Source organism: Nyctibius grandis, chromosome 2 (genome assembly GCF_013368605.1).
Source record: "Nyctibius grandis isolate bNycGra1 chromosome 2, bNycGra1.pri, whole genome shotgun sequence".
Taxonomy (NCBI): Eukaryota; Metazoa; Chordata; class Aves; order Nyctibiiformes; family Nyctibiidae; genus Nyctibius; species Nyctibius grandis.
The window spans coordinates 34,716,102-34,743,090 of NC_090659.1; the positions used below are offsets into that span (position 1 = coordinate 34,716,102).

Genomic DNA, 26,989 nt, shown 5'->3' on the forward strand with positions numbered 1-26,989 from the left:
GGGCGAGGGCTGTTTTTGCTCTTTTCTCTTCTGGTTGTCCTTTTTCTCATTGCCTACAATTGCTATTTCTGGACAGCCTACTGCAACTCTGTAGTTAAGTATACTTTTGCGTTAGCATTTGTATTGGTTTATTTTATTAAATCTGTTTAATTTTAACCCATGAGTCTCCCTCTTTTTCCCAAGTTCCTTCCTCAGTTGGGGAAGGGACGTTGGGCGAGAGAAAAACTGCTATTGTTTAGCCCAGCATGCAGGCTAAGCAAAGACAACGATGGACCAAGATGAGGACCGAATGAGTCAGCATTTCCTGAAGGTACCCAGTGAGAGTAAACTAAGTGGCCTAAATATCCTGGTGGTATCTGGGCCAGCAGATACATCACCTCTATGTTTCACCTTCTCCCTTCTCAGGCAGGTGCAGAGCACAGGGACACCCAACTGCACTTCTGTCATTAGCTTATTGGGGGCAACAGGTTGACGTTAGGACACACACATCACTAAAGGGGAATGGTCTGTGCTGGATGAACTACTACCAAAATAGCTCCCACATGCACAGTTTAATTTAACCGGGCTGAAGCCTTCATAGAGCAGTGGGAAAACCAGCCCTAAGCCCTCCCCATCCCCACCACTGGCCAGTGCCAGCCCCACTGGGAGCTGCAGGTGGAGGAGCTGGGGCAGGGCAGTGAGGATGGGCAGAGACCCAGCCTGGGCACCTCCCAGCTGGAGCTACACCACGCTCACTGGAACCAGCCCTAAGCCCTCCCCATCCCCACCACTGGCCAGTGCCAGCCCCACTGGGAGCTGCAGGTGGAGGAGCTGGGGCAGGGCAGTGAGGATGGGCAGAGACCCAGCCTGGGCACCTCCCAGCTGGAGCTACACCACGCTCACTGGTGCCGGTGGGCTCCCGCTGGCCCTGAGGGCAACAGCAGCGCCCGCGGGGACTCCCACACCAAAAGAAGAGGCACCGGGAAACACTTTATTAATTGAGTTTCAACGACAGCAGTCACCTCATTGGACCCAAGGTTTGGGGGGGGGCTTTCTGGGACAGTGTAGTAGCACTTTATAGGTAACCACCTTGCAGAAAGACATTAAGGCATTATAAGAAGTTTAACAGACGTGAATCCTTTAATATAAAAACAGGCATTAAAATGGATTTCAAAGACCTGCCGTCCCTGCCTTTCACTTCTGCAGACCTTCTCGTAAAGGTACGTGTCAACCAAATGAGGGACTGAGGCACCCGCACCCCAGTACTGCACACACAATGAGCTGAAGAACGGGGAGCAGAAAAATAAGCTAAAGTGCATTAGGGTTGCAGCTGACTGTGCCCCTCAGAATGCTTGATCTCAGCGCTGCCATCAAATACACTAAACATTAACAGGAAAATATTTTGAATTTTATTTTTTCACGTTATTATCAAGTACACAATTACAATAATGTCACACATCCCTATATGATTCTATGTATTTTGTTTTTTCTTTTGTCTTTTTTACAAAGTGTACAGAGGGAAGGACGTATACAATATTTAACAGGGTATTTTCTACAGAACAATAATTTATATTATGTCCTTGTAAAAATCTGTACCTTTTTTAAACATTAAACTGAAACATCCATTTAATAGCATTTGCTAAGCAAATTATTTAAGAATTAAAACTAACCTGTAACTAATGTCAGTACATTAACAATAATTTCATTTTCTCTTTATACAGACAAATACATTTTACAAAATCCACTTGACCAAACCCTTAATTATTAAAAAAAAAGTTTCAACATTGTGCTTTAAAAAAAAAAGTGTGTATGATTCCAGGCTACGTAAGAGAAAGAAAATGTGTAAAATTGTGTTCTTTGTCTTTCAGCTTATTTAAAAAAATAAAGTTCAAAATGGCTAAAATCCTCGGCAACGCTATGGGAATTTAGGCAGATTTTGTACACTTTTCAGGTTTCCAGTTAGAAAACACTTGAACGTAAGAGGGAGGAAAAAAAAAGTCGCAGGAGGGTACTCTGCAAGACACGAATGGAAAATCTCTACTGGGTTTTACTGCATCTGATTTGGCAATCAGTAGGCGACACACAGCTACGGCCGTGTAGGAAATCCACTGACTTCACCGGGGATTTCAGCGAAGGCACAGGGCAGCACATTTAGGTGTTACACACTAAAGGTTCACGGCCCGTTAGTAGCAGTATTATACAAGAGCACGCTGGACAAATCTGGGGGCACTGTCAAGCAGGCATCAAAAGAACAAAATATTATACAATAAAGGTGGGGACATGGCATTCGACTCTCCTGAACTGCAAACTAAACACAAGTATTTCGGCTTACAGTGAAAGGGCTGAGCAGTAGGAGCAGGGCTCGGAAACGAAACAAAACACAAAAGGCTTAGAAGATGCACATCTGGAAGGAAACCTTTGTCCCTTTATCACCCCAAACCTGAAATCATCACTAAAATTCCTGTTCAATTTCAATAGGAAGTTTGCCTGCCTAGGAACAAGAGTCAACACCAGGCCGGGCTCGGAACCCTTTCCATTAGTGAATTGTTGGTTACAAATCTATCCTAAGCTGGCAGCCAGCCGGGACCAAACTCTGCAACCCACGGTCAACCAGCGGCTTCGGCAGGCATTTGAGCAAGGGGAGCGGGGCCGGGTCCTAAAATCCGGCATGTAATTAAATGGTTTGGGTTTTTCGCTCCACAGTTGTTGTTAAGGTACCTGACTTCGTGCTTGGTATGTTTACGCTGCAATTAGCAAATGACATGGCGCTATTTTATAATAGTCTTCAAGTGGCAAAATTGCATATAATAATTGTAATGTTCTCCCAGCTGTTTATAAACAGATTAAAAGAACTGGGTTAATTCTGGATACTGTGCTAATTAATAAACTGCAGCTTAACACCGCTGCTAATGGCTCAGGAAAAACATTCAATTTCGAAATAGTTCTGTTACTATCATAAGTTACCTTTCTTATTAAGGATATCTACATTAAAACACCTCTACTCCTTATGAATGCCATCTGCTCCACTCCATCCCCCTCTGAAGCTCTCACCTTGCTTTCAAAATCGAGGCACCTCTTGGTCTAAAATTTTCTTCTAAAACAACTCACAATAAAAAGGTGACTTGAACCACAAACTGCTCTTTCAAATAAATACCAATATACATAAAAGCCTTAAGTTCAAGGTACGTTTACCGGCACGTACAGACAGTTGTGATCTACTCACTCTGCAAATGGAACAACAGTATTTTATGCTTCCAACATTAAGACAGCAGTAAATTGAAAAAAACCCAACTCATCTGTAACACACAAAACCTTTCAAAGACAAAGAAGCACAGAACAATAAACATAATACTTGAGCATACTTCTAAAGTCGCCAAAGAAAGGTAGCAAATACCCCAAACAATTTTTAAAAAATTTTTCTCTGAAACCTGAATTAAAACGCAGAATAGTTTTCCGCAATAAAGTTAGATGTGTAACTCCTCAAATGGAACAGTTAACCTGCCACAAAGTCTGTATAGTCAAAACAAGACAACCAGGTGGGCCCTAGTGACTTTATCTTCAACATCACAATTCCCCACTGTATACACACCTCTGACAAGAGAAATTTCATGTTTTTAAAATTCGTGACAAAACTGCATTAACATAGACACTGTGAGTATCAACGAGGTCAGTAAGATAAATATACTTAAATAAACTATTATGGTTGAAAAATTCAGTAAGAGACAGGGTTTACTTTATTAAATGCAACTTTATTGTTGCCATCTTTTCTTCATTTATTAAACAAACTGAATAGAATTCAGAACACGCTATCGAACAAAAGGTATAAAAGTCAACTAGAAGCAATAATCCTATTTTTATACAGCAACAAATCAAATGCACAGTATGTTTTTTTTGTTGTTTTTTTTTGTGTGTGTGTGATCGCAGGGGATTGGCTTTAAAATAAGCTAACTGCCTGAAAGGCAAAATTCCTTTATAATTCCAGCCGTAAGTCTGTGAAAGAGACCTTAAGGCAGCCCAACATCTTTATGATGCCGCATAATGTGCTGGTTCTTCTCTGAAGGCCTTCGGAAACCTTTCTTGCAATACTCGCAACGGTGAGGGTAGTCTTTTGTATGAATGGAAATAACATGCCGTTTGAAGCCTGAGGCGTCTGTAGTGCTATACTCACAGTACTCACATTGATAAACTTTCCTGCCACTGTGTGTTTTCATGTGTTTTTTCAGCTCGTTTTGTTGCCTGAAGCCCTTTCTACATCTCTTGCACCTGAACGGAAGATCCTTTGTGTGGACTGAGAGTATGTGGCGACTCAGAATGAATGGATCTGCAATCTTAAAGTCACAATGTCTGCACTGGTGCAATTTTTTACCCTTGTGAGCCGCCACGTGTTTTTTCAGTTCCGAAGGCCTGTGAAAGCCTTTATCACACATATCACACTTATGTGGATAGTCTTTTGTGTGGACTGAAATTATGTGTCGTTTCAGATCACTCGAGTTTGAGCTCTTATGGTCACAATGCAAACACTGATGTGTTTTACTTTCTTGATGCATAAGCGTATGCTGCTGTAGCTCTTTGGTATCTGAAAAAGTCTGGAAACAAATATCGCACTTTAATGGCGTTTCCTTACTGTGTTTAGTCTTTACATGAGTTTTCAAGTTAGAAGAGTCGGCAGATCGGTATTCGCAATATTGGCACTGGTAGGGTTTTTCACCAGTGTGGATTCGCATGTGCTTCTTGAGCTCTGACGGATGGCGAAATCCTTTGCCACACTCCACGCAAATATGAGGAAAGTTCTTGCTGTGGACAGCTAAAAGGTGATGACTCAGTAATCCTTGTTCTGCTGTCTCATAGTCGCAGAATTTGCACTTGTGCATTTTATTAACTCCTTTGTCCCTGTGCACCATCTTGTGAGTAAATAAAGTTCCCGCATGAGAGAAGCTTTTCCCGCACTCATCACACTCAATAAGCTTTTCTGTTTTGTTGGTCAGCTTATGACTCTCCAAGTGGTTATGTAAACTTATTTTTTTATTCGTAGTGTAGTCACAGTCTGTGCATCTGTATTTCTTCTTAGTAAGAAGGTGCTCCGGGTGGTTTTTCATGTGCCTTTTCAAGAAACCTCTAGATTTAAATTTCTTTCCACAAATCATGCAGGGGTAGACTGTCAATGGATGACCATCAGGGCCAATGATTATTGCTGAAAAACAACAAAAACCCCTTCATCAATATTATACAACAATACTGCACTTCAATAAATGTCATATTTCAACCTTAACAATGAGCTGAATTGTTAAGTAAGATCAGAGCCAGACACATACACTACACTATATAATAAACAAGCTTGTTACTGGGTTATGTAGAAGAAATTGAGGGAATTACTACCTTCGTTCATTATTATTATTATCAGGAGAAAGGAAATACTGTTTTTTGGTGGAGACAACCAAAGCATCACTCAGCTGTTCTTCACTCAAATAATTCCGTTTTGAAGAATTCTGACTGCGTTCACACATTAAATACGTGCAAAAACCGACGCTGGTGCAAAGAACAGCAGCCAACTTGTGAAACCGAGTATTACATAGTAAGCATAGCACATGATCTTCTTTGACTTTCCACAAATCTGTAGATAAAGTTTAATCTGACAGTTTAATCACCTACCGCTGACTACAATTCACATGTCCCCAAACTAACACCTCCTCCTTGTGCCATCTGTCACAGTTACAGTCTGAAGAGGTATCAAGCAGGAATCAATGAGAACACATTTCACATACAGACACCTCAAAGCTTTGGAACTTATTTGCACCCATCCATCAGCCTGATTTGTTTACCCTGAATTTCTCTAGGCATGCTAAAAAGCTCTCTTTTCCAAAAATGTTTCAGGAGAACTGATTAGGTAGCTGGAAATAGAAAAAGCAAACTTTAAGATTAAAATGCGCCTGGTTTACTAATTCAGAGCTAGACAAAACAGAACTCCCACAGTTAAGTCACAATTTGGAAAGAAACTTTTACTATCATTTAAGGCAAGGCTACCAAAGAAAAGAGTCAAGTACTTTTTCAACTTTATCAGACCAAATAAATCATTCAGACCATAACACAGTAACAGCAGAAACCAAATAATGCCAAAACAGTGCATCTGTTCTTACAGATGAAAGTAAGGACACTGGCATGAACATCAAGGCAATTTATTTCACAATTAAAACAGAAAAGGGTATAGAAGTTACACTACCTACTGTAATAAATAATGCTCAGATTTTCCAGTTACTTATTGAGCTGATATAATGAAATGTATTGTTCTGTACAATGTATTGTTCTTTGCAATAAAGACAAAAAGGGTTTTTAAAAAGTACTATTACAGAACACTGTTTATCTAACATCACCTTTTAAAAAAGTTACATTAAACATTAGTGTGGCAAGTTAAGTGTACAGGTTTTAAACCTTTTGCTATGATACCTGTTTTTTCTATGTCAGAGATGGTTTCCTTTAAAACACTCCCCCAATCCAAACCAGCTATGTATTTAAAAACTTTAAAATAAAATATGCCCTCATTTATGATGTAGAGGTGCTGTCAACAAAATAATTCCCAAAATAATCAGTTTTTTACAAGACATTTCCCACCCTACCAGCGAAGTACATCTGTTTATGGATAAGTACTTAGAGGAATGAGAGTACAGCCGGCCACCAGATACTCACCTGTTTGATACTGCCTAGACTCAGGTCTCCTTTTTTTCTTTGGTTTTTGCTTAGCCAGTCTCCCAAGTCCAGCTGACTCATCTATGTGCAAAAGAGCACTTGCAGTGCCATTCCGACTTTCGATGCCATCATTATTATTACCTAATAAGATTAAGTTAAAAAGTTACCTACCATCTTCACTCTACAGATTATTCGAGCAACAAACTCTACAATGATAATAAAAGAAATTACAAGCTATTATCTGGATATTTAATCAAACCATAATACTGTACAGGATGACCTGCAAAACTTCTTTGTATGTACCTTACAGATTATGTTTGGTATTACGAACCTGGAAGCATTGGCTTTGTTAAACTAACTTTACAGGAGTACGCAATTTACAGGAATTAATGGTTTTCCATTTCACAAAGAGCTCTCCTTTAAACACAGTATTTTTTGCATTTCTTTGGTTGCTAATTATGCCCAAAACGTTTAACATCACTAAACAACAGTATGTCACAATATTTACTGTGCCTCATTTTCTTCTCAGTCCTGAAATACATTCATGTGTGAGCTCCCATTCACTTCTGGACATCTGAATTCACCTGACTGAAGTTTCTCATACACCAAGTTTCAGAACTGGAACTGTGATCAAAGAATTGTTCTGAATAGCCCATAAACGTGCACACAAAGTACACTACTTACTATTTGCACACCTGATGCTTTAACACTTACAAATCCTTTCTACTGGAAGCAAAGAGCATGCTCAGTATTGTACAATAGAAAGAAGAAAACAATCTTTGCCTCAAAGAGCTTCGTGTTTTAATACACAAATGGTATCACTGGATGTAAAACAAACATGAAAATTACAAGTAAATATATCTATACATTCGGGAAGGTATTTATTTGCAATCAGTTTAACATTGGTGATTTAAGGACATAAGTAAATTTTTTATAATACCTTCTGTGGTTAAGTATTTACTTGAATCAATAGAAGGCAACAGTTCCTAGTGAAAGCAAAGCACACAAATAAGACAGGAAGATTGAAGTGGAAGAAAGTGCAAGATGCTCAATAGCTGTTCCCTTTGTAGACTGCCAAGAATGCATATTCATGATTAATGTAAGAAGACTCAGGGCCAGGAACATGCATGTGCAGAGACTGAAGATTCTGATCTATATGCCAGCTCAAGTGTTGAACAGCAAATGTGGCAAGTGACAAACAGCGAAAACAAAAACCCATTTCACATCTTACACATAAAAAGTTTGCAACAGGTGCATGAAGAGTCCTTCTAGAGTATAACACAAAACAGGCCCCAAACATTTTCTAATACTAGAATAAAATTGCAAAAACTTTCTGGAATGTAAAGCACAGTGGGACTGGGCTTTGCTACAATACAGCAACAAAACAAATTTAACATTTTAAGATGCTCTTGTTATCAGCTCTTAAACCCTCTTTAAGTGGAGAAGAGTTCTGAGAAGTACAAATGACAAACCTCTGCCATTTTCATGCCTTCACGCTTCATTATTTCTTCCCTTCCCTGCCACCTCTCACCTTGCATGCTAGGTTGCTTACTGCTGACAATGCAATGACTCCACTGTTTCCCACATTCTTAAAGTCTCTTTTCAGTTCCATCTCCCTGTTCTTAATACACTCTGCTCAAGTTTCTTCTCCTCCAAGATCACTGAATGTTCAAGTCTACAACTGTTGTTTCGAGTTCACTTAATTTCATTTTTAATTCCCACTCAACCTGGCCTCTGTCCTTTCCTCTCCACTGAAACTGTGCTCACCAGTATATGGCCAAAGATGAGGCCCTGGGTGCACTACCATCCACCTCCTAAGCAACTTTTAATGCACGCTGCTCCCTGAAATCTTGCCCCGCCTTGACTCACGTCCGTGATTCCAGCCCCCATCACATTCTCAGCACTTCCTTGCCATTTGTTTGCTGGCACCATCACCACAATCCACATCATGCGGACACATAACCTCAGTTTTGTCCTCTATTCCACTATTTCTTCTGCTTTGTTTACTCAAAGTGTGTTTAGAAGGAGGATGGGGCAATACGGAAACATTTCTACGACGAGATTTTGATCTACCAGCTTATGTAAGTTTTGGAAATCAGTTTGTGCAGCAGTTGGTGCTCAGATACTAACATTCAAGAAACATGGGTCTGCATGCTGGAAATATCCTCAAGGTTCTGCTGTAATTTTAAGATGTCTCCCCGCAGCTTCTTTTTTGGTAATCAATTACTTATTTCCATTAGTAAAATCATGTATTTATATGTTCCTTCTAGAAAGCATTTAAATCAAGCTGGAGGTCAGTGTTGCTTTTCACTGTTACACTGAATCTCACATATTCCCATCTGCTTTTTTTCCCCCAGAATAAAAATATTCAGTTCTATTCCCAAGCCAGCTCTTACTGTGTCCTAAAACTGTGAAGGACAGATGTACTTGAGATGCAATTTTTCAGCTGAAAGCTCATGTATTCCCCTTTCCACATCATGAAAATATGAAGAATACCTGTTAAAATAGGAACAAGAAGAATCCTGCCTTACAGCTTCTCTCGTCTCTTTTTAAGGCTCAGTATGCCAAGAAACCACTCTTAAACCAAAACTTTAAAAACAAACACAAAAGCACACATATTCCACTACCCTCCAAAAAACAATCCCCAACATTTTGCTATAGACAGTGTCACCAGGAAGAATTCTTTGAGTATTACCTACCATAAGCTGCTGCCCAAGCTATGGGCATGAAAGTTTTTATTTCAGTGTCATCAATTTGTTGTTCATGGGCCACTGCTGCATCCTCCTCTCCTACAATCACTTCCATATAAACCTCATCAGCTATTTCTGCAACATCTAAGAGAAAAAGAAGTCAAGAAAAAATTAATAGGAACACTGCACTGCTGAAAGTGAAAATCCCTCTTCCCAAATGAAAGCCACCTACTTACTTAAGTCTTCATCTTCATGCTGAGAATCATTTACAGTCATGTAAACCATTTTCTCCCTTGGAATACGAATACTGCTATTTTGGTCAAGTAATCCAACTGCGTGGTCATTCTCTGGCTCGCTCTCCACAATGTCTACTGTGCCCCCTAATTAGGAAGACCAGAGCAAAATCTTTTAAATACACTTTGTTCATATTCTCTGCTAAACTGCAGAAAACAGAAAGTTCGTAATTCTTTAACATTAGAACCACAGCTCTTTACAGATGACTTGAGAGAAACCACAGCCTCTAATTATGCAAAATTTCAAATGTCAGGTTGAAGTATTCTAGAATTAGCGTATTTTACCTAAATCATCTTCTCCAGGATCTGCTTTGAATATATAGACCTTGATGACTTCTGGACAAATGCCATCCACTTTACAAGAGCCACTTTCTGACTCTGCTTCCATGGTAATTTCAGCAGAACCTTCATGTTCTATCTTACCAGCATCATCCACTACAAAAAACAAGTTATGACAATTATCCAGTCATATACAGACAGACATATATGAAAGACTTTATTACATTATTACTCAAATTTGGAAGCAGTTTAAGATTATGTTGTGATAAAGAACCTACCCATAAGTTTTTTTTCATATCGTTGAAAACAGCGACAATAAACACAGAAATAAAGTCAAGCCATATCTTCTAGTTAAGGGGGAACTACAAGAGTGCTGCAGTGGTATGACTAGAAGCATGAGCACCACAACAAGCAATACTAATAGGGAAATAATGATCTGCAGCACAATGACGTTATGAAGAAACTGCATGTTAGTACTTACTCTGTGGCATAATTTCACTTATTCTCAGTTTTAACTGATTTCTCCTTCATAACTAATAAGCTATTAACTGGTTTTTTTCAAAAGCACTATGTGTTGCTCAACCCTGTCTCTAATGCAAGTGGTACTACTGCTGCCAGTCAGACCTGGTTCCTTGCAAAGCGGTGTTATTGATGCTTCTTCAGCTGACTAGAGAGGAAACATAAATGAAAACTACAGGAAGAAAAATCTCCACTTTTATCATCCACTCAGCAGCTGAGGGATCAAGCACAGCATCAAAGCGCAGCCCTGATGCTATAGCACTGGTGAACCTGTTCAGCTGACTGTTCATGGTGCCCTTACTGAAAGGGACTTGCGCTGGATTTTATGCTGTAGTTCTATATACTCTCCTTACTATCGTCTCATTTTCTCCTTACTATTTTCTTCTCTTCCCTTCAGAAGTGCACTGACACCACTCTTCAGTTTTAATTGCTGTAACTTGCCTGGGCCTCCCACATAAACGTGGCTAACAGCCAGCTTTATGAGGAACACATTTCTGATGTTAACACATACTCTACATAGCCATGCACACACACACACCATCTTACTTTACCAAGCGTGGGTTTTCAAGAAAAAAATGCTAAATATGCATTCACAAAAATCCATCTTAAGACCTTCAGAGAATCTCCCAATTTCAGAAGCCCCAGACATTTCTCAAGTGTTGAGATTATTTAAGAATTCTTAACATGATGGCATACTTTTGTAATTTGTGACTTTATTGTTCATAAAGTCACTTTTGGAGGCTGACATGGCTCCCTCAGAGCCATGCATAACTTCAATTCATGACAAGACATGAAATTTATACTAAAGGAAGTGTAAGAACTGTCCCATAAATGCTGTAGAATTTTTAACTACCATGCCTAGCACATACAAAATACTCAATAAAGTATGCTCATCTTACTGGCGCTCATTAAACTACCCTCAAAACTACATCACAGCTTTACTACTCAGTAACTGCAATTCTTCCATTTACTTTAAGATCTACTTAAAAAAAAAAAAAGCTCAAAGCATTACTACTATTATTTTCCTGCCACAAAGTCAGTAAGTTAGCCTTTAAATTAGATAAACTAGCACATGTTCTTTCTCATGTATCAAACACAACTGTATTAAGTACAATTTCTCAATCAGGCATCATTATTCATAAATATGCACAACATTGAATTATGAAGCACTACAAGAAATTAGTCTCTCTCTCTCCTCACCAAAAGAGCAGCAGAAAAAACCATTAAATACTCTTATGCCAAGTTCATGATCAATGGCCACCGTACAGGATGTTTCAACCAGTACGATGTTTAAAAAACTATTTTGTGCCACGCGACAACGTAACATCTTGTAACTGAAATCCCAAAGCATTTCAAAAGTAAAAACCCTAAGATGTTCTTTTGAATCATGTTAACAACGTAGCTCCACAGTACTCAGTATATTCAGTTATTGAGCAGACTTTCACAAATTCTTTGGCATATGCACGAAACACCCAAACGTCACTGGAACTCTGACAAAAAGAAAACTTGCTTTCGTTCCTACACTAGATTTATGTAGTTGTTCTCCTTTTAACTTGGCTGTTTCCAGTGTCACGCACGTGTACTTGGAAGGCTTTCAAATCAGTGTAGACTGATTTTACACTGCTGAAGCCAAAGGGGAAGTCTGCCACCAAGCTCAACTGATGCTGGAACACACTCAAGGAAGAAAAATTATGGCTGAGGCAATCAAGAAGAAAACAAATCTACATGCACCAATGTAAACCAGGCTGGTTTCTTTTAACCAAAAAAGAGTTTTTTACTTCCATACATATATGGAAGCATCCATTGATAACATTCACATAACAGACGAATTCTAGATCTTAAAAATATGCTCCATTTGCTCTTTGAAACAAGTTCTCCAAGGTTCAAAGTAATCTTCTAAACATGATTAAAAAATCATTATACAATTTAAGACTTTGTTTATCACCAATTTGCCTCTATATTCAACTGTGTTTTCAAAATGTAACAGCTGGTTTAAATATTTTTTAGCAGCGCCATTAAACTGTAATGTGTAGGAATATTAGGCCAACCCTTCTCATCCCAAAGGAAAAAGTTTCACTCTCGACAGGTGGTAATACTTGAAAAACTAAAGTCCCTGAAGGGCTTAAAAAGTAAAAGTACTTGCAGTAAGAGTACCTGCAGTATAGCAGCAAACAGATAACAGGAAGAAAAGTAGGGTGGAAATAAAAAGATAGGAAAAAAGATAAAAATCAGAAGAAGAGACCAACAAAGTGAAAGAGAATGGCTATCTATCAAACAAAGCACCATTTCCATGGTATTTTGTCCTATGGCTATATAAGCATTTATCTATACAGATTCATTGATGCTCTGGCAGCATTTATGAAATTTGATTTCTATTTAACACTTTCCCTATGTCTCTGCATTCTCCACATATCTCAGTCTCACAACGAGAGACAATGATACTCATAAATACTTGACTGATCAATGTTTGCAATTGGAACTCTGATGATGTTTGAATTTTTCATTGAAATTCACAGCCCATCAAGAGATCCCACAACTACCACACATGACTGATCTTCTCTCACATTGTTCCTCTTTGAAATTAGGAATTAAAAAAAAAGCCAAACAGAAACCCCCAAGTACTTAAAAGTATTATTAAAGCTTGTAAGAGACCACTTCCTTTCAAGTAGAGACACTGGGCAGTTATTAAACTAATCACAAGTCACATGCTAGAAAAAAGTTCAGACTAGCATTATTCCTGTGCTGTCATACCTTGCGCCTCCATTCAATTAGATTTAACTGAACACCAAAAACTTTAAATGTACGATTTTTTTCCCCTTTACTATGTAGCAGCTTTATCTCAGTAAACAAGTGGATTCAGACTAATTCTCCAAGTTAAAAAAAAGAGTGAAAAATTGTTAAGACACAACATTATTTCATGTAAATTGCAAGAATGCATTCTATGGCTAGTTTGCTGACGTTCTTCACAGAATTCACTGACTGGAGAAGTCTGCTCTTTGCATACTATGAGCTCTAAGAAGGAGATAAAAAAAGTATGCACTTCTCCAATGTTGCAATAATTGCTTCCATATAAAGAGAATACTTGAATTTTTATGAAAAGCACAAACAGATGACAACGGTGTCACACAACATGAAAGATGTAGCATATTTAAAGCCTGTCTAGTTATCATTTACAAGGAAATCTACGAAAAGAGACCAGAGAGAAAAAAGGAATAAAGAGTAAAGCAAAAAAATAAAAGATGCAGGCAACATTAACAAGAGATTGCTTGTTTAATGTGTTCTATCATGATGACAGCATTTGTCTCCTCGAAAATATTACATCTAACCCAAAAAATCATATAATGTCATAAACTGTAATGTCCAACTGATAATTACCTCCTGTATCTTTACCCTCCTATTAAAATATGTCCAGTGACATTTTTGGGACAGAAACAAGCTCCTGTGCATTGATAATAATCGTGACCCTGTGCAACATGCTCTAGGTGAACCTGCTTTGGCAGGGGGTTGGACTACATGATCTCCAGACGTTCCTTCCAACCCCAGCCATTCTGTGATTCTGTGTAATAAAAACAACATTTAAAACCCAGCCGAGGCCAGTTTCTCCATATAGGAGCATAAATGCTAGCCCAAGATCCTGCATTTGCTTAAATGGTTCATCTTGTTTAGCCATGACACGTACACTTTCCCCAATAAGTTTAGTTTTTTATATCCAATATTTAATGGATCAGCAGATACAGACTTTGTAGCCTTGCAGTCTTCTACTCCTAACTAGAAAAATGCAAATATCTGTAACTGCCTTTATTTTTTTAATGGTTTCCATAAGCTTTTACATGTACTCTTTCCTACTGTTTCTCCTTTACATGGGATTAAATGAGGAAAATAAAAGGATTGTAAAACATTAAATTCACTTAAGCACTAAGAAACCTTTCATCTTTTTCAAGCACACACTGCTCATTGCTAAATAGCACACTGAAACAATTCTTACAAACATTCTAAGAAAAAGTCTGTCTCTACACCAGTGTAACATCTTAAAATGTGTCTATGGAGCAATTACACAAGAATCATCTATTTTGTCAGCCTTTTTCCCACATGATTCTCTTTGCTGCTAAAAATATGCATATAATGAGGTATTTGCCTGCTTACAAAGTAAGCAACCCCATCTAACCATTCTTAATGAAAAAGGCCACTGCTGACTATTGTTTTCTCTCAAAAAGATTAAAAGCATGCTGTATTCCCCAGACAGACTTTGTTCAGTTACCTGTGATAGAAACATTTTACTTCTACTTCATTTGACAGCAGAGAATTCCTAGTCCTAGGCAAAGCAGGTTTCCTAACCTGTGAGAAAACAGAAATCTGTTCTGCTCTGATTTTAATGCCAGTGCCATTACAAATGAGTAACAGTACACCCTATGCATCTGAAGCTCCCCTCAGGGCAACAATCTAGCAGAGGAGAACTTCCTGAGCTCCAAATTGGTATCGAACACATGTCCTTCTCCTCCTGCTCTCCCCAGCACACCAACCAGACTAAGCTCTGAGGCATTGCTTAGCCCAAGGGAACTCTCACCTCCCTCACCTCTCACTGTGACCTCCTGAGCAGCCTCAGCTGCAACAACTGTTGGTGCCATTCCAGTGGTCAGGCAAAAGCACAGCAGCAAGTTCTACCTCACAGGAAGAAAACCATGATTTCTCACATCTTTAAGAACCTCCAGGGAAAAAGAGGGAGGTAGTTATTTATGCTAAAAAAGCAGATAAAAGCATTTTGTTTTCTTGAGTAGAGGTCTACTGGATGGCCCTAATGAAGGCATGAAATTTATGGCTTCGTTGATCAGATCCATTGCTTTCAACTTAAACATCCAACAAGGATGAGAAAAGACACGTTTCACCCAGACCTATGAAAAGATGCAATCATTATCTCTCTTTGAGTGCCCTGGGTTCGGACTTCTGTAATGAAAAGTGTTAAACAAACAAAAGACACGTGTAACTCAGTGCAAAGTAAGGGTATGGATGGACATAAAATAGCCCCTGTATTTGCAAACATCATCTAACTTCCTAAAACTGCAGCTTAAACTTTGGGAGGCTATCCTTCCCTCTCTCCAGACTCCCCTTGTCAAACCTCCTTTATGCCTCACCATTTTTACTGTAATTTGAGTACATCAGAGTACAACTTTTTGTCTTATGGAATGAGTTCATGCCCAAGTATGCGTGTTACTTTGCCAAATCGAGTAAAATCAGACAAACAAAAATCTTTATGTCCATCTCATGGCCAGGTGTAAGGCACTACTTTCCTTGGTTAGTAAATGCTGGGGTTTTTTTGTTGTTGTTTTGACAAACACTAGCTAATCTCACCATTACTGTTTCACTTACCGAGAAATTATTTTCCAAGCCTTAAAATTTGCTACCAAATAATTAGTACCAGTGTGAGCCAGAACACAAGTTACCCTTTCCTGACCAAACTCATGAACTGGCTTGCTATGGCATATGTGAAAGAAAAACCAATTTATCAAACCTCCTTGAATCCTTCTCAAGCTACTAACTAGCAGCAGTTTGCATTCTTTGTGGAACGAATATCTGATTCTGCTCTGCTGTAAGTGCCCCAAATCTACTACGGACCAAAAATGAAGCTTGAGGGCAAAGACAAAGTATCCAAGAAAAAAGGCAAGTACATCAAAAGGTAAGTGAAAATACAAGCTGTGCCAAGAAACACTATCTTGGAAATTAAAAAAAACAAAGGCATATCAATGCAGAAGCTAAATTAAATCTAAATGGGAAAAGAAATATTAAAATACTGAGTTTACTGAAGGGAAGCCACAGAATGAAACCCACAGGGACTGTACTCTTTGAGAAGAAAAACGAGTCTGAAACCAAGAAAGAACACAGAAACACAACACTAAAGAAAGTACACATAGATCAGTCATTTCAAAACAGGTATTTTCAGGATAAAGCTAAGAAAATTATCTTATTTTAAGAAAATCTACGTAAACTCAGTTCATTAGGAACAAAAATGGAAACACTTAGAGAGCCGCAAGATAAGAAGAAGATAGCAAAAAGATTTTGCCAGTAACTTCCACTGAAGAATAAAGACTGAGAAATCTACAACATACAGAACACAAAGCATCACCCCCTGCTTTGCAAGTGACTAGATAGAAGAAGAAAGGCAAAGGCATCATGAAGAACACAGTCTAGCTCCCAGATCTGGGAAGCAGCTACATTTGGCTACTGTAATGGCAGACCAACCAAATTCCATTCCAACATCTGCCCCTGCAGTTCAGGGGAGTTTGCCAGAATCAAGCAGGAATTTACAGGTTAGGCTGAAAAATCAAAAACTAGGCTGATGTTACTACCTTTTACAAACCACTTAATACTAAGTTCAACTGAAGAAGTGAGACAGTCAAGAGATCAATAAACACATACACTGCTGATGCAAAAAAAAAAAAAAAAGGAAATGAATTCAAAAACTGTTTTCCATACAGTAGAGACTATTTGGCAAGATAAGTCTTTACTTGACTGAAAAGCACTAGACTCTGACTTCACAACCAGAAGAACTTGTTATACAGGCTTTAAACACAGCAGGTGGTAATAGGGAACTTCCCTTTAAAAGGGACTGTAGAATATACTTAACATTTCAAACACAAATAGAAAGGATACATGTTTTGTAGCACAACGATTGTTTTAAACGCTGGCTTATTTAAGGTTCTGGATCTAAACAAAGTACATTGTAAGACTATCAAGAAACGTTTAATATTAAGTAGAGTATGAAACTGCAGAAATACATGACTGAAAACGGAGAATATCCCAGCAAAAGTGAACAATTAAATTCCTGTGTTTTCTGCCAGTTACCACCTGTTGATGACTGGTACATCTAAGAAGGCTTCCTAGCAGGGTGGGTATTTTAGGGATCATGCAACATGGCATCTACCAAGACATTCTGTCCTCATTCAGCCACTGGCAATGGTTGAATGGGACACATATCTACCCACTCCTCTCACTTGAATTTACACAGATGCAGTTTGCAAAGTGTTCCTATGACAGCAGCCCCAGGGGCCTCACTCTGCTGCCCATGCTGAGGATGACAACCCGCAGGGGAAGGGTGAGCAGAGAGGCAGGAGCAACAGCATCTTAAAGAGCTACAGTCAGCGATAAGAAACAGGTAAGGATCACCACCAGAGCCTTCACACAGTCAGGCCTCAATTATCCATAGGTGGATTATCCACTTTGTTCCCTAACTATGCTGCAGGTGCAGAAGCATTTTAGCTGCTTTCATCTGATCTAACTCAGGTCCAGGATCAGAAAGTTGTATCTGCACTGTAATACACAGAGTGCATTTATTAGCTTTTATAAATACTATTTCAGAGAGCAGCATCCTTGACCTATTTCACCTCAGTATGATCTTGCAGCTTAATTTTACAATATTTTGTGTTATCCATATTTTGCATTATCCCACTTCATTGTTTTCCCAGATAATAGAGAATTAACTGTACCTCATATAAACTCAAAACATGGCTGCACAAGGTTACTCAAGGAACTCAAGAGATGATAAATTAAGAAATGCAGTGATCCTAGGTAAGGAGAAGCAACATTAAAATCCATAAGTACAGAATATAAAATTAAAACAAGTTATTATACATTTCAAAAAAGTGTCCAAAGGAAAAAAAAAAGGAAAAAAGAAAAGAAAAAAAAAGGTAACTGAAGCAGAGCATTAAGTATGCCTCATCAATGGACTCATTTAATGCTAGACAAAATTGAAGTGCCTCAAATGCCAATTAAACAAACCAGCCTAACAAAGCTTTTCTATTTCTACGACAAACAAACGTTCAGCAGTGACACTCTGATGTTCCTAGGTGCCGCACTGAGTAAGCATTATAAGTAACATACTTCAACTAAGCTCCACTTCACACAAATAGATATCCTCAGTAGAAAAAGGACTGATGATATACTCTGTTTTTCTCCACCCTCTACTTTAAGTCTTTTGAAATATGATTCAAATGGATTGTGCCACTGTTCCTAAGGGAGATTACGATATTCATCGTTGCTTCTCAGCTACGAGCAGCAATAGCTAGTCTTTTTGTTGGCAGCATACCTCTGTCCTTTGCTTAATCAAGAAAAGAAAACACATCCTAACAGCAAAGAAAACCATTTTGTTGCCTATATCTAGCTATAAATGAGATGCATGGGTGAGGGCTTAGCAAAAAACAAGACAAGGATACCAAATTGTCATTTGGACTTCCAAAAACCATGTTTTTTTACTTTCCCTTTTCCATTAAATAATTTTTTTTTCTAAATTTCTTGGCAGTAGTCTCTGTAACTTGCATATACATGCATTTTCAAACAATGTCACATTTATTTTCTTTCAGTTCTTACTAAGTGTATGGCATTTAGTTTACTGGAATTCATACTCTTTTGTTCATATGCTATAAATCACTACAGAAATAATTTATAATCAGCCATGCATTTGCCAGTATTTCTCTCCATTAGCTTCACCAGAATTTTTAGCCAGTACATGCTCCTAAAAATACCCCCATTTGAATACATTTGTGAGATCTGCATTTCATTAAATAATACAGAAAATCTCATTTTGGTAGTTGTAAGCCCTCCCTCAGATATTTCAAGCACTACCCAGGCCCATGTAATAAGAATTTTGATGGCTTTACCCAGACACTTACAGGAAATCATAAGGTAATCTTCACAGTTGCCCTTCTCGTCTTGATGTTCCACAGGGATTCCATTGGCATCGATCACTGCCTCTGATGCACAGTCTGCCACCAAGACTTCTTCAGAAACAACATCTGTTCCCAGAGTATCAGTGACAATATCTGCTTCTTCAACGTTATCATGAACTACATGTTCCACATGTCCAACTTCAGGTACATGCATTGACTCACTTGTCAGTACATGTTCTGGTATAGACATTGCTTCTGCTGTTATGTCAGAAGCTAAAACATCATCTGGGACAGTGCAGTGAGCCAAAGAAACCTCTTCGGCCACGTCTGTGTCCAGCACTTGTTCAGGAATAATGACAGTTTCAGATACGTCTGGCTCCTCCATGATATCTGGGCACTGAACATCCTCGATAACAACATCCTCAATGACATCTTGAATTACTACAGAATCTGGATCATCAGGAACAAAATTATGCACGGTTATATCTGAGTCGACTACATCTGAAACAAATACTGTTTCCTGTACTTCTACAACAATCTGATCTCCATCCATATGTCCTGCATCAGCTCCTGAAAAACATAATTAAAATAGCAGTTAAATTGTAAAACTAACTCAGATGAAGTGGTTAATAATTGAAATTACTTCTGTTTTACTTCAACTTTTACACTATGCTGCAATTTAGTAAAACAGGCATAACAGCCTATAAGCAATTAAGATAGGCAGATACATGGGGAGCTGATAAAGCAAGTCCTCGGTAGATGCTAACATAACTAAGATGAACAACATTTTCTCTCCTGGAAAAGGTTACCAATTTTTAGACTCTACCCTAATATCCAAACAACTATTACTTGACAGAACAGTAGCTCATTCATATTGCTCCGAATAATAAAAACAACTGAAAATCGAAAGCGACTACTCTATACAAAAGCACAGACGCAGCATAGCACTTTTAAGCGAAGACAAAACAAATGACAGTCAATAGCATCTAATGTGAACACTCTTATCTACATATTATCTCCTGACAGACCTGTTGGATCAAAAAATGCATTTGGCTCATGCGGCTGCAATTCAAGCCCATCTTCATCCATGGCCTTTAACTCGCATCAGTCACAGTGTCTGTAGAAGGCAAAGACGAAAGGTTATTTAACTTGTATTATGCTACAAAGGTTGTTGCCTCTCTGCCTGTACACTGAAAAGCAGAAATTTTGTGCGCATGGAAATTAACAGATAACACCTCTGGACTTTAAGACGGACCAGATTTCACTCAGGGTACCTCTTCTTGGGATTCCAGCAATGCTACTCTAGAACACCAAACACCCAGAGTCTGAATAAGAAGAGTGTGAGATCTAACACGCCAGGTCCATTTCTCAAAACCCCACAGCTCCACAAACACAAAAGCAGCTGATAAAGGGATATGAAAATCTGATTTCCTTATAACCTCACAAAGAAAAAAAGAATTAAGGCAAAGCCTAGACAAGTTCACACTCAAGTCTTTTTTTGGATGGTGGGGAATACAGCGTTGGCAAATCAATGAAGCTCAATAAGGTAAGTTAAAGGTAGACAGCTAATAATCTGAAATGCACACCACTTTTGACGTCCCCTGTGTTCATACTTCAACAGGAAGTTACTCTTATGTCACTTCAGGAATTGAAATCATCAACGTAAACCACTTCCAGAACATAATACCATATGTTTTCAAACCCCAGATGTGTGAATATTTCAAAAACTCCTGCCCCAAGACAAAGTATCTATTTGCTTTTGTATTAAATAATATCACCAGTTCTCAAAAATTACCAAATGTCATATTCTACCAAATGTCTTTGAACAGAATGTCAACATTTCTTCAAAGCATAACAACTACCTAAGATTTCAATCTCCGTAACAAAAGAACCAAACAAGACCACAAAGTCAAAATACTCAGTAAAATCTGAAACTGCAATCTAAATTTTGCAGCTTACCTATGTGCATTATAATTACGATCAGGCAAACCTAGTTGGGTAAAATGTGATCTAACACAAACTTGTACTACTCCCTTACACTTAGTCCAACTCGTTTCCTAAGTGCAGAACCAGCAAGAGGCAACAGAACGTTGCTACATGTTTCTGCTCGTGTTTCTGTACAAATGGAAGATGCGATTCTCCTTCCTTCAAACATTTTTCACAGCGATACGCAGAAATCTCCCCATTCCTGTGATACTTTCACAAAAGACCTAGAGAAATCATTAAGATTCTGCCCAAGGTTTCCATAAGAATCATAACCTTTCTGAATTACGTCAACTAACATTTACATTAATTCAGTCTTCATGGGGGAAACTGCTATACGAAAGGAAAAAATAACAACTACTCCACAACACAAACCTACAACCATAATCTGTAGCAAGTATTTTCTAGACTTCATCATTTTTCTAGCTCAACTTTTCTCAACTCTTCGCAGCTAACCACCCAATTTATATAAAAGAAAATGTATTTTTACAAGTTGAGGGAGAAATATAGCCAGAAATTGAACTGGAGGAAAAGCAGCGGCAGTCTAATAATTTTCCAAGGGGTCCCATATTTGTGTGATGGTCAGTTGGAAAGCCCCTATATGTTTTAAAGACAGATGCGCTAACAAATCATTGTGGTGCCCAGCTGGACATAAATCACCTCACAATTATTCTGTACCCACTATTACCAGGAACAGCTCGTCACAGAGATGCCTTTTTCAGAACCAAGAGCAGAAGAAAAGCTTTTCTCAGCCACAGATACAAGACATAGCTTGACTCATGGCAATCCACTTCTGCCACGCCACAGAAACAAGAACAAAATAACAAGGTTTCATACAGTCATTTAAGCAAGAATTATTCATACCCAAATACTTCCATCTGTTCAGTATGCACCTAGCCAGTCTATTACAAGTGTCTTTCCTACTCATCTTGTCACATGTTGTCTTCAGTGTTTAGTTTCTTTTCTGTTGCTTCTTCTCCAACTTCTTCTGTGCCTGTACCTATATTATGTTCATTACCGCCTCACCTGCTCATTTCATCTCTCCAGCTTATAACTACAGCACACTCCCATCATTCACACCAAGCCACGCTACTCGTCAATTTGTAGCAAAGACTGTATCAGGAATTCAGAGACTTTTTTTGGAGGACGCAGGGGCAGGGGGATTAAGGGCTGGTGGAAATAAACTGCCTCTCCTCAGGCAACACACACATAAGAAGCTAGCACTCGCTGTCCAGCTCTCTGGGAAAAGTCACGATGCTGTCTCTGCCTGTGTTTTTGAGGATTGTATTATCATACATATTAGCCTCTCTTCGGCTGGGACCCAACCAGCCTGAAGTGTCAGTTCACCACTAGCTACTGGAAGAACTGGCATTCGTTTTCTCCACTTCCTGCTTTCATCACCCACCTGACCACCACTCCACCACAAATTCCTACTTCTTATGACTCATGCATGTACTTTCTCTATTGTATCCTCTCCCCAAATTCCTGTCTCTATGAGTGAGGCTCTCCTTCATCGTCCTTCTGTCTGTCCTCTTCACCCATGAGACCCAGATGCTGCCACCACTACTTCCCGGCTTCTAGAACGAGCCCGTTGATGCCACCTCTTCACTGCTGCTCTCACTGCTGCACAGATTCCCAGCGACAGTTGCTAACACCACCGAGTCTCTACAAGTCTCTACGGTGTTCACAGTGGTGCCACCATCAGTGACAGCGCAGAGGACCTTCAGACGCACACTCTGCGTAAATGTGGCCTCTTCTGTATTGGCAAGGTCCTTTCACCTATAGGGGCACAATATGCTGCAAAATGAAGGCTCAGGTTCCATACAAATTGAGGAAGCTTCCTGGCCACGTGAGTCTTCAAGACTGAGACTAAGAAAGGACACAGTTTATGCTTTGGTACTTGTTCCAAAGAAGAAGAAAAAAACCCCCAAGCCTTTCACTGAATGAGTTGCTTCCTAAAGAAGGTTTCTTATAACGTGCTTTTGTACCCAGACCTGGCCAACAAACTCATGCACAAAAATTCTTATCCCTGTGCAGGACCACAAAGACTTTAAAAGTGCTCCATTAGGGCACAAACCCCACCTTCACAGAAATTTTCTACTGAAAGAGGACCAGAAGAGTATGCAGGCATTTAAAACACGATAGTGCCTAAATCAAAATCTGCAGTCCAAACAGGCATCACGGCATTGTCCGTGCATAGGAAAAAAAATCCCTAAAAATTTCCTGAAATCATTTCAGGTTTTGAGCATTCTAACCAGTAGATGAGAAAATACAGTGTTTCTTCCTGCTTGCTCTTCTTCTGAGCAGTGGGCCAGCACAATGGCCCAAGATTCAGCCACACAAAGGAAGGTATGCCACATGGTTCTGTACCAACCAGCAGCTCCGTGATAAAGACACTGCTCTGCAACACAAGAAATACCAGAGCTTCTTGTTGTGAGCACCACACCAAATACCTTCAAATTCCTTGGCAAGCACCCTAAGCTCCGTGGTACCATAAGGCTAAGAAGCAATTCCAGCAGTTCATTCTCCTGCAAGATTTCAATAAGGGCAGAAAGTCCTCTCAGTTCTTTCAAAATATTCCAGCCAACACTTACCTCAGGAGCAGGTTCTGGCACCGAAGCAGACAGAATCCATTCTCAGTTCTGGTTTGAGAACCTAAACTCTCGAAGAGAAGCAGGTGCCCAGACACTTCCTTACACTTAGTCCTTCTCAACACCCAAATGGTTCTTTGTTCAAATCTCAGTATTTCAGGAACTGCTCTTCTACCACTACAACAGAAAAAGTCTAGGCACCTAAAACCAGCTTTTATACCTCTCAAAAGAACTAAACACCTACATCTTTTACTTGGCTTGGGTTTAGGTCAGCTTCACATGGATCAAGAATTAACACAACTCTGAAATACACCTAATTCCATTTGTAAAGTTAGTTCTTACAAATTGATTTTTACCCATTTATTCAGGGACTTGGCTGGTTTTGGTTTTATGAAAGTCAAGGCAATATTTTCAAGTGGAAGGACAGATAAAAAATTATATATTAATGGAAGAAACGGTATAAGCTATTAGCAATAAAACAAACTCCCAAAATAAAGATGGGTATTTTCCATAAACCTGATCTTGAGTACAGTCCATCAAGAGAAGCAACGCAGACAGTGCACTAGTCTTGCCATATTACCAATCCTTGACTCAATAGGCCTAGCAAGATAACCAAGACGAAATAAAAAGAAATAGATGAGCTCTCACATTTAAAGAGAGAGCAACTTCAAAAATAAGAGTTCCTTAGAAGAAAGAGCTTTAATATGCCACAGAACCCGTCAGTTTCTCTGCTCTCACCAAAAAAAAAAGGAAAATGGGAAAAAATGAACGAGAGAAAAAGGGGAAACCTCAGAAAAGCCATTCTTATGAAAAAGAAATACGTAAGACAGCCCTTTGCCTACTCGCAAGGAAAGAACAGTACATCTGTTTATTTGGGGTCAGGGGCATAAACCAAATACTCACACAGCAAAACTCTGACCCTTCCCCAAAAAATAAAGGCATAAACAGCAAAATTCCCCACATCCAAGCCCCAGCCCCTACCTACGCTGAGATGACTTGGTACACAACTATAACCAAGTTCCCATCGTGCCTTGCTACATCACATTAGAAATTGCAGCACGCCTTGCATGTCCCAGTTGGGCTAGAGCCCCGAGCTACACGAAGCTTCGCTGTGGTTATGAGACGACCGTGGGTTCAGTCTACACTACTGCTGCAGTGTCACAACTCTCCCTATGTGACCCACTTATGGAGAATGCGATGTATGCACATGCTCTCAATCACACACACATAAAAGGTTAAAAAAAAATATACTCCTATAGCATCTAATTCTTATCTTGGAAATAACCCCCACGATTATTAGGTGAACAAATGGAAGAATAAAAACAGTGTTACCAATGTGACTGTAATCATTTAGCTGTTTATTTCTTGATGCATCTCTCTCAGTTTTGGCAGGAGAATCAGTACTGCTGTTTTCATTGTGACGTTGTAAAAAACCTCAAGTCTTTTCCTCTTTGTTGTAGTTCAGTGGCGCGGGTATTTGCAGAAACTGGTTAAAAAAACGGGTTTTCTCCACATTTCATAGGGATGTTGTGCGTCAGATGACACCTAAGCTAATTCTTAACGAAACCTAAATTAGGGAAATAACCACTCCCGGGCACCCCTTTGAAACTCCTCTCCACTCAGCTGGGCGCCTCTGCAGGAGAAGGGACAGCCAGAGGGGGAGAGAAGCTAGCACCAAGGGGGGGCCCCGCGCCTCCGCACCCGGCTCCTCGCGGAGAGGCTGGGCGAAGGAGGCTGAGGGCGAACCTCCCACCCAAATTCCCGGCCGGCCAGGAAGAGAGGAGTTGGCGGGGCTGGCGCGCAGGGAGCCGCAGCAGGAGGGGGCAAGGCCGGCAGCCCTGGCGCGGCCGCCCAGGAAGCCACCACGGGCCGGAAAACGCCGAGCTCCCCTGCTACTCGCTGGCTGGCAGGCGTCGAAGCGGGGAGGAGGGAGAGGCGGGGGAGAGGGGGGAGAAGTGGGGGTGGGGAGGCTACGGGCTCTCCCTCTGCGGAGACTGCGGCCCGGCGCTGCGATGAGCGGGGCCAGGGGCTCCCCCCTCCGGCCCGGCCTGCGCGGAGGCACGGGCTATGGCGAGCGATTAATTCAAGATGGCGCCCGGCGCCCTCCGCCTCCCCCCCCCCGCGCGCCGCCATTTTGTCTCCTCCTCCAGACACTCTCCGAACCCCCCTCGGCCGGGCCCGGGGCCTGGCACCGACCTCGCCCGCCTCCCCCCGGGCTCGCAACCACCCCCCTCCGCTTCCGCTCCCCTCACGCCGCCGCCCCCGCTGCCCAGGGCCGCGCCGGGCGCGCGGAACCCGCCGGCCCGGGCCCTGCGGCCCGCTCTTTTGCCGGAGCCCTGGCGCGGCCTAGCTGCGGCCTCCTCGGGGCCTGCGCTGCGGCCTGGTGCGGGCAGGGGAAGGCCCGGGCCGGGCCGGGCGGCGGGGCCCAGCCCTGGGGCTGCTTACCGTGAGGGTGGCGGGCGGCGGCGCTCGCCTCGGCGCGGCCTCTCTCAGCGCGACTGGGCCGAGCGCGGCGGCGGCGGCGGCTGCGGCGGGGCGGGCGGGCGGGAGGGGAGGGAGGGGCCGAGCTCGGAGCTGAGTGGAAGCGGCCAAGCTCCCCGGGCCGGGCCCGCCGTCAGCACGTCACGTCACTGCCCGAGAGAGACCCAGGAAAAGGCGGAAGGGAGCGCGCCGCCGCCGCTGCCCGCTGCCTCGGGACAGCCGCCCGGCGGGGCCAGGGCCGCCGGGCGGGCCGGGGGCCGCAGCCGGGCGAGGCGAGCCGGCGCGGGTAGGGGTGGTGGTGGCGGCGGGGGGAAGGGGGGGGGTAGGCGCGGCGGCGGCGCTCGGCTCCCTGCGGCTCCTCCTGCAGCCGCCTCCGCCGCAGCTCGGCCGCGAAGCGCCGCTCGGGGCTCGGCGTGCGCCCCCGAAGCGGAGCGGCTGCCCCGGGGACCCCCCTCCCCTCCCAGCCCCTCCATGCTGGCGCCGCCCGGGCGAGCCTCCCCCGCCCTCCACCTCCCGCAGCCGCCATCCCGCGGCGCCGGCCGCTAGGCCTGCCGCTCGGCCTGCCCCGGCCCCGATGCGGGCCGGCGGGCTCCGCGCTCCAGGCGGGGTGTTTAACTCGCGTCTGCGCGCCGGGGGACGGGGGGGATGGATTTTTAGGGTGCGGAAACTCCGCGCCGCGGTGGCCGCAGGCCTTAGGCTGGGGCTTGCGTGGCCTCGAGTCACCCCGGCGCGGGGCGCGGCCACCAGTGGGAATTACTGCGAGTAACAACAACAAACAACGGCGATGAGGCGGCGGGCCTGGGTGCCGGGGGGCGGCGGCGGGCCCAGCCGGGGCC

The 26,989-nt window shown here is 41.6% G+C and overlaps 1 protein-coding gene across 2 annotated transcripts; it reads right to left on the reverse strand.

The window, feature by feature from the left end:
* Window positions 1-1,365: 1,365 nt before the first annotated feature.
* Window positions 1,366-26,224, reverse strand: ZFX (zinc finger protein X-linked). 2 transcript variants are annotated; one of them, XM_068422428.1, is made up of 9 exons: window positions 26,118-26,216; window positions 25,005-25,158; window positions 20,127-20,215; window positions 19,102-19,668; window positions 9,929-10,078; window positions 9,587-9,730; window positions 9,360-9,494; window positions 6,661-6,801; window positions 1,366-5,170 (listed from the first exon to the last, which is right to left on the reverse strand). In XM_068422428.1, the coding sequence occupies exons 3-9, from the start codon at window positions 20,185-20,187 to the stop codon at window positions 3,984-3,986; spliced, it is 2,385 nt and encodes a 794-aa protein (XP_068278529.1). In that variant the 5' UTR covers window positions 20,188-20,215; window positions 25,005-25,158; window positions 26,118-26,216; the 3' UTR covers window positions 1,366-3,983. The 2 variants fall into 2 exon arrangements, with proteins under 2 accessions (XP_068278529.1, XP_068278521.1); XM_068422420.1 differs by lacking the exon at window positions 25,005-25,158 and having other exon boundaries at window positions 26,118-26,224.
* Window positions 26,225-26,989: the final 765 nt, after the last annotated feature.

Excerpts from the sequence above, each read along its gene's own strand:
- ZFX (XM_068422420.1), bottom strand. The coding sequence starts at position 20,187 with ATGGATGAAGATGGGCTTGAATTGCAGCCGCATGAGCCAAATGCATTT. Across the intron at positions 19,669-20,126 it reads TGCATTTTTTGATCCAACAG|GAGCTGATGCAGGACATATG; the intron begins GTCTGTCAGGAG and ends TATGTTTTTCAG. Across the intron at positions 9,731-9,928 it reads TCCTGGAGAAGATGATTTAG|GGGGCACAGTAGACATTGTG; the intron begins GTAAAATACGCT and ends CTTCCTAATTAG.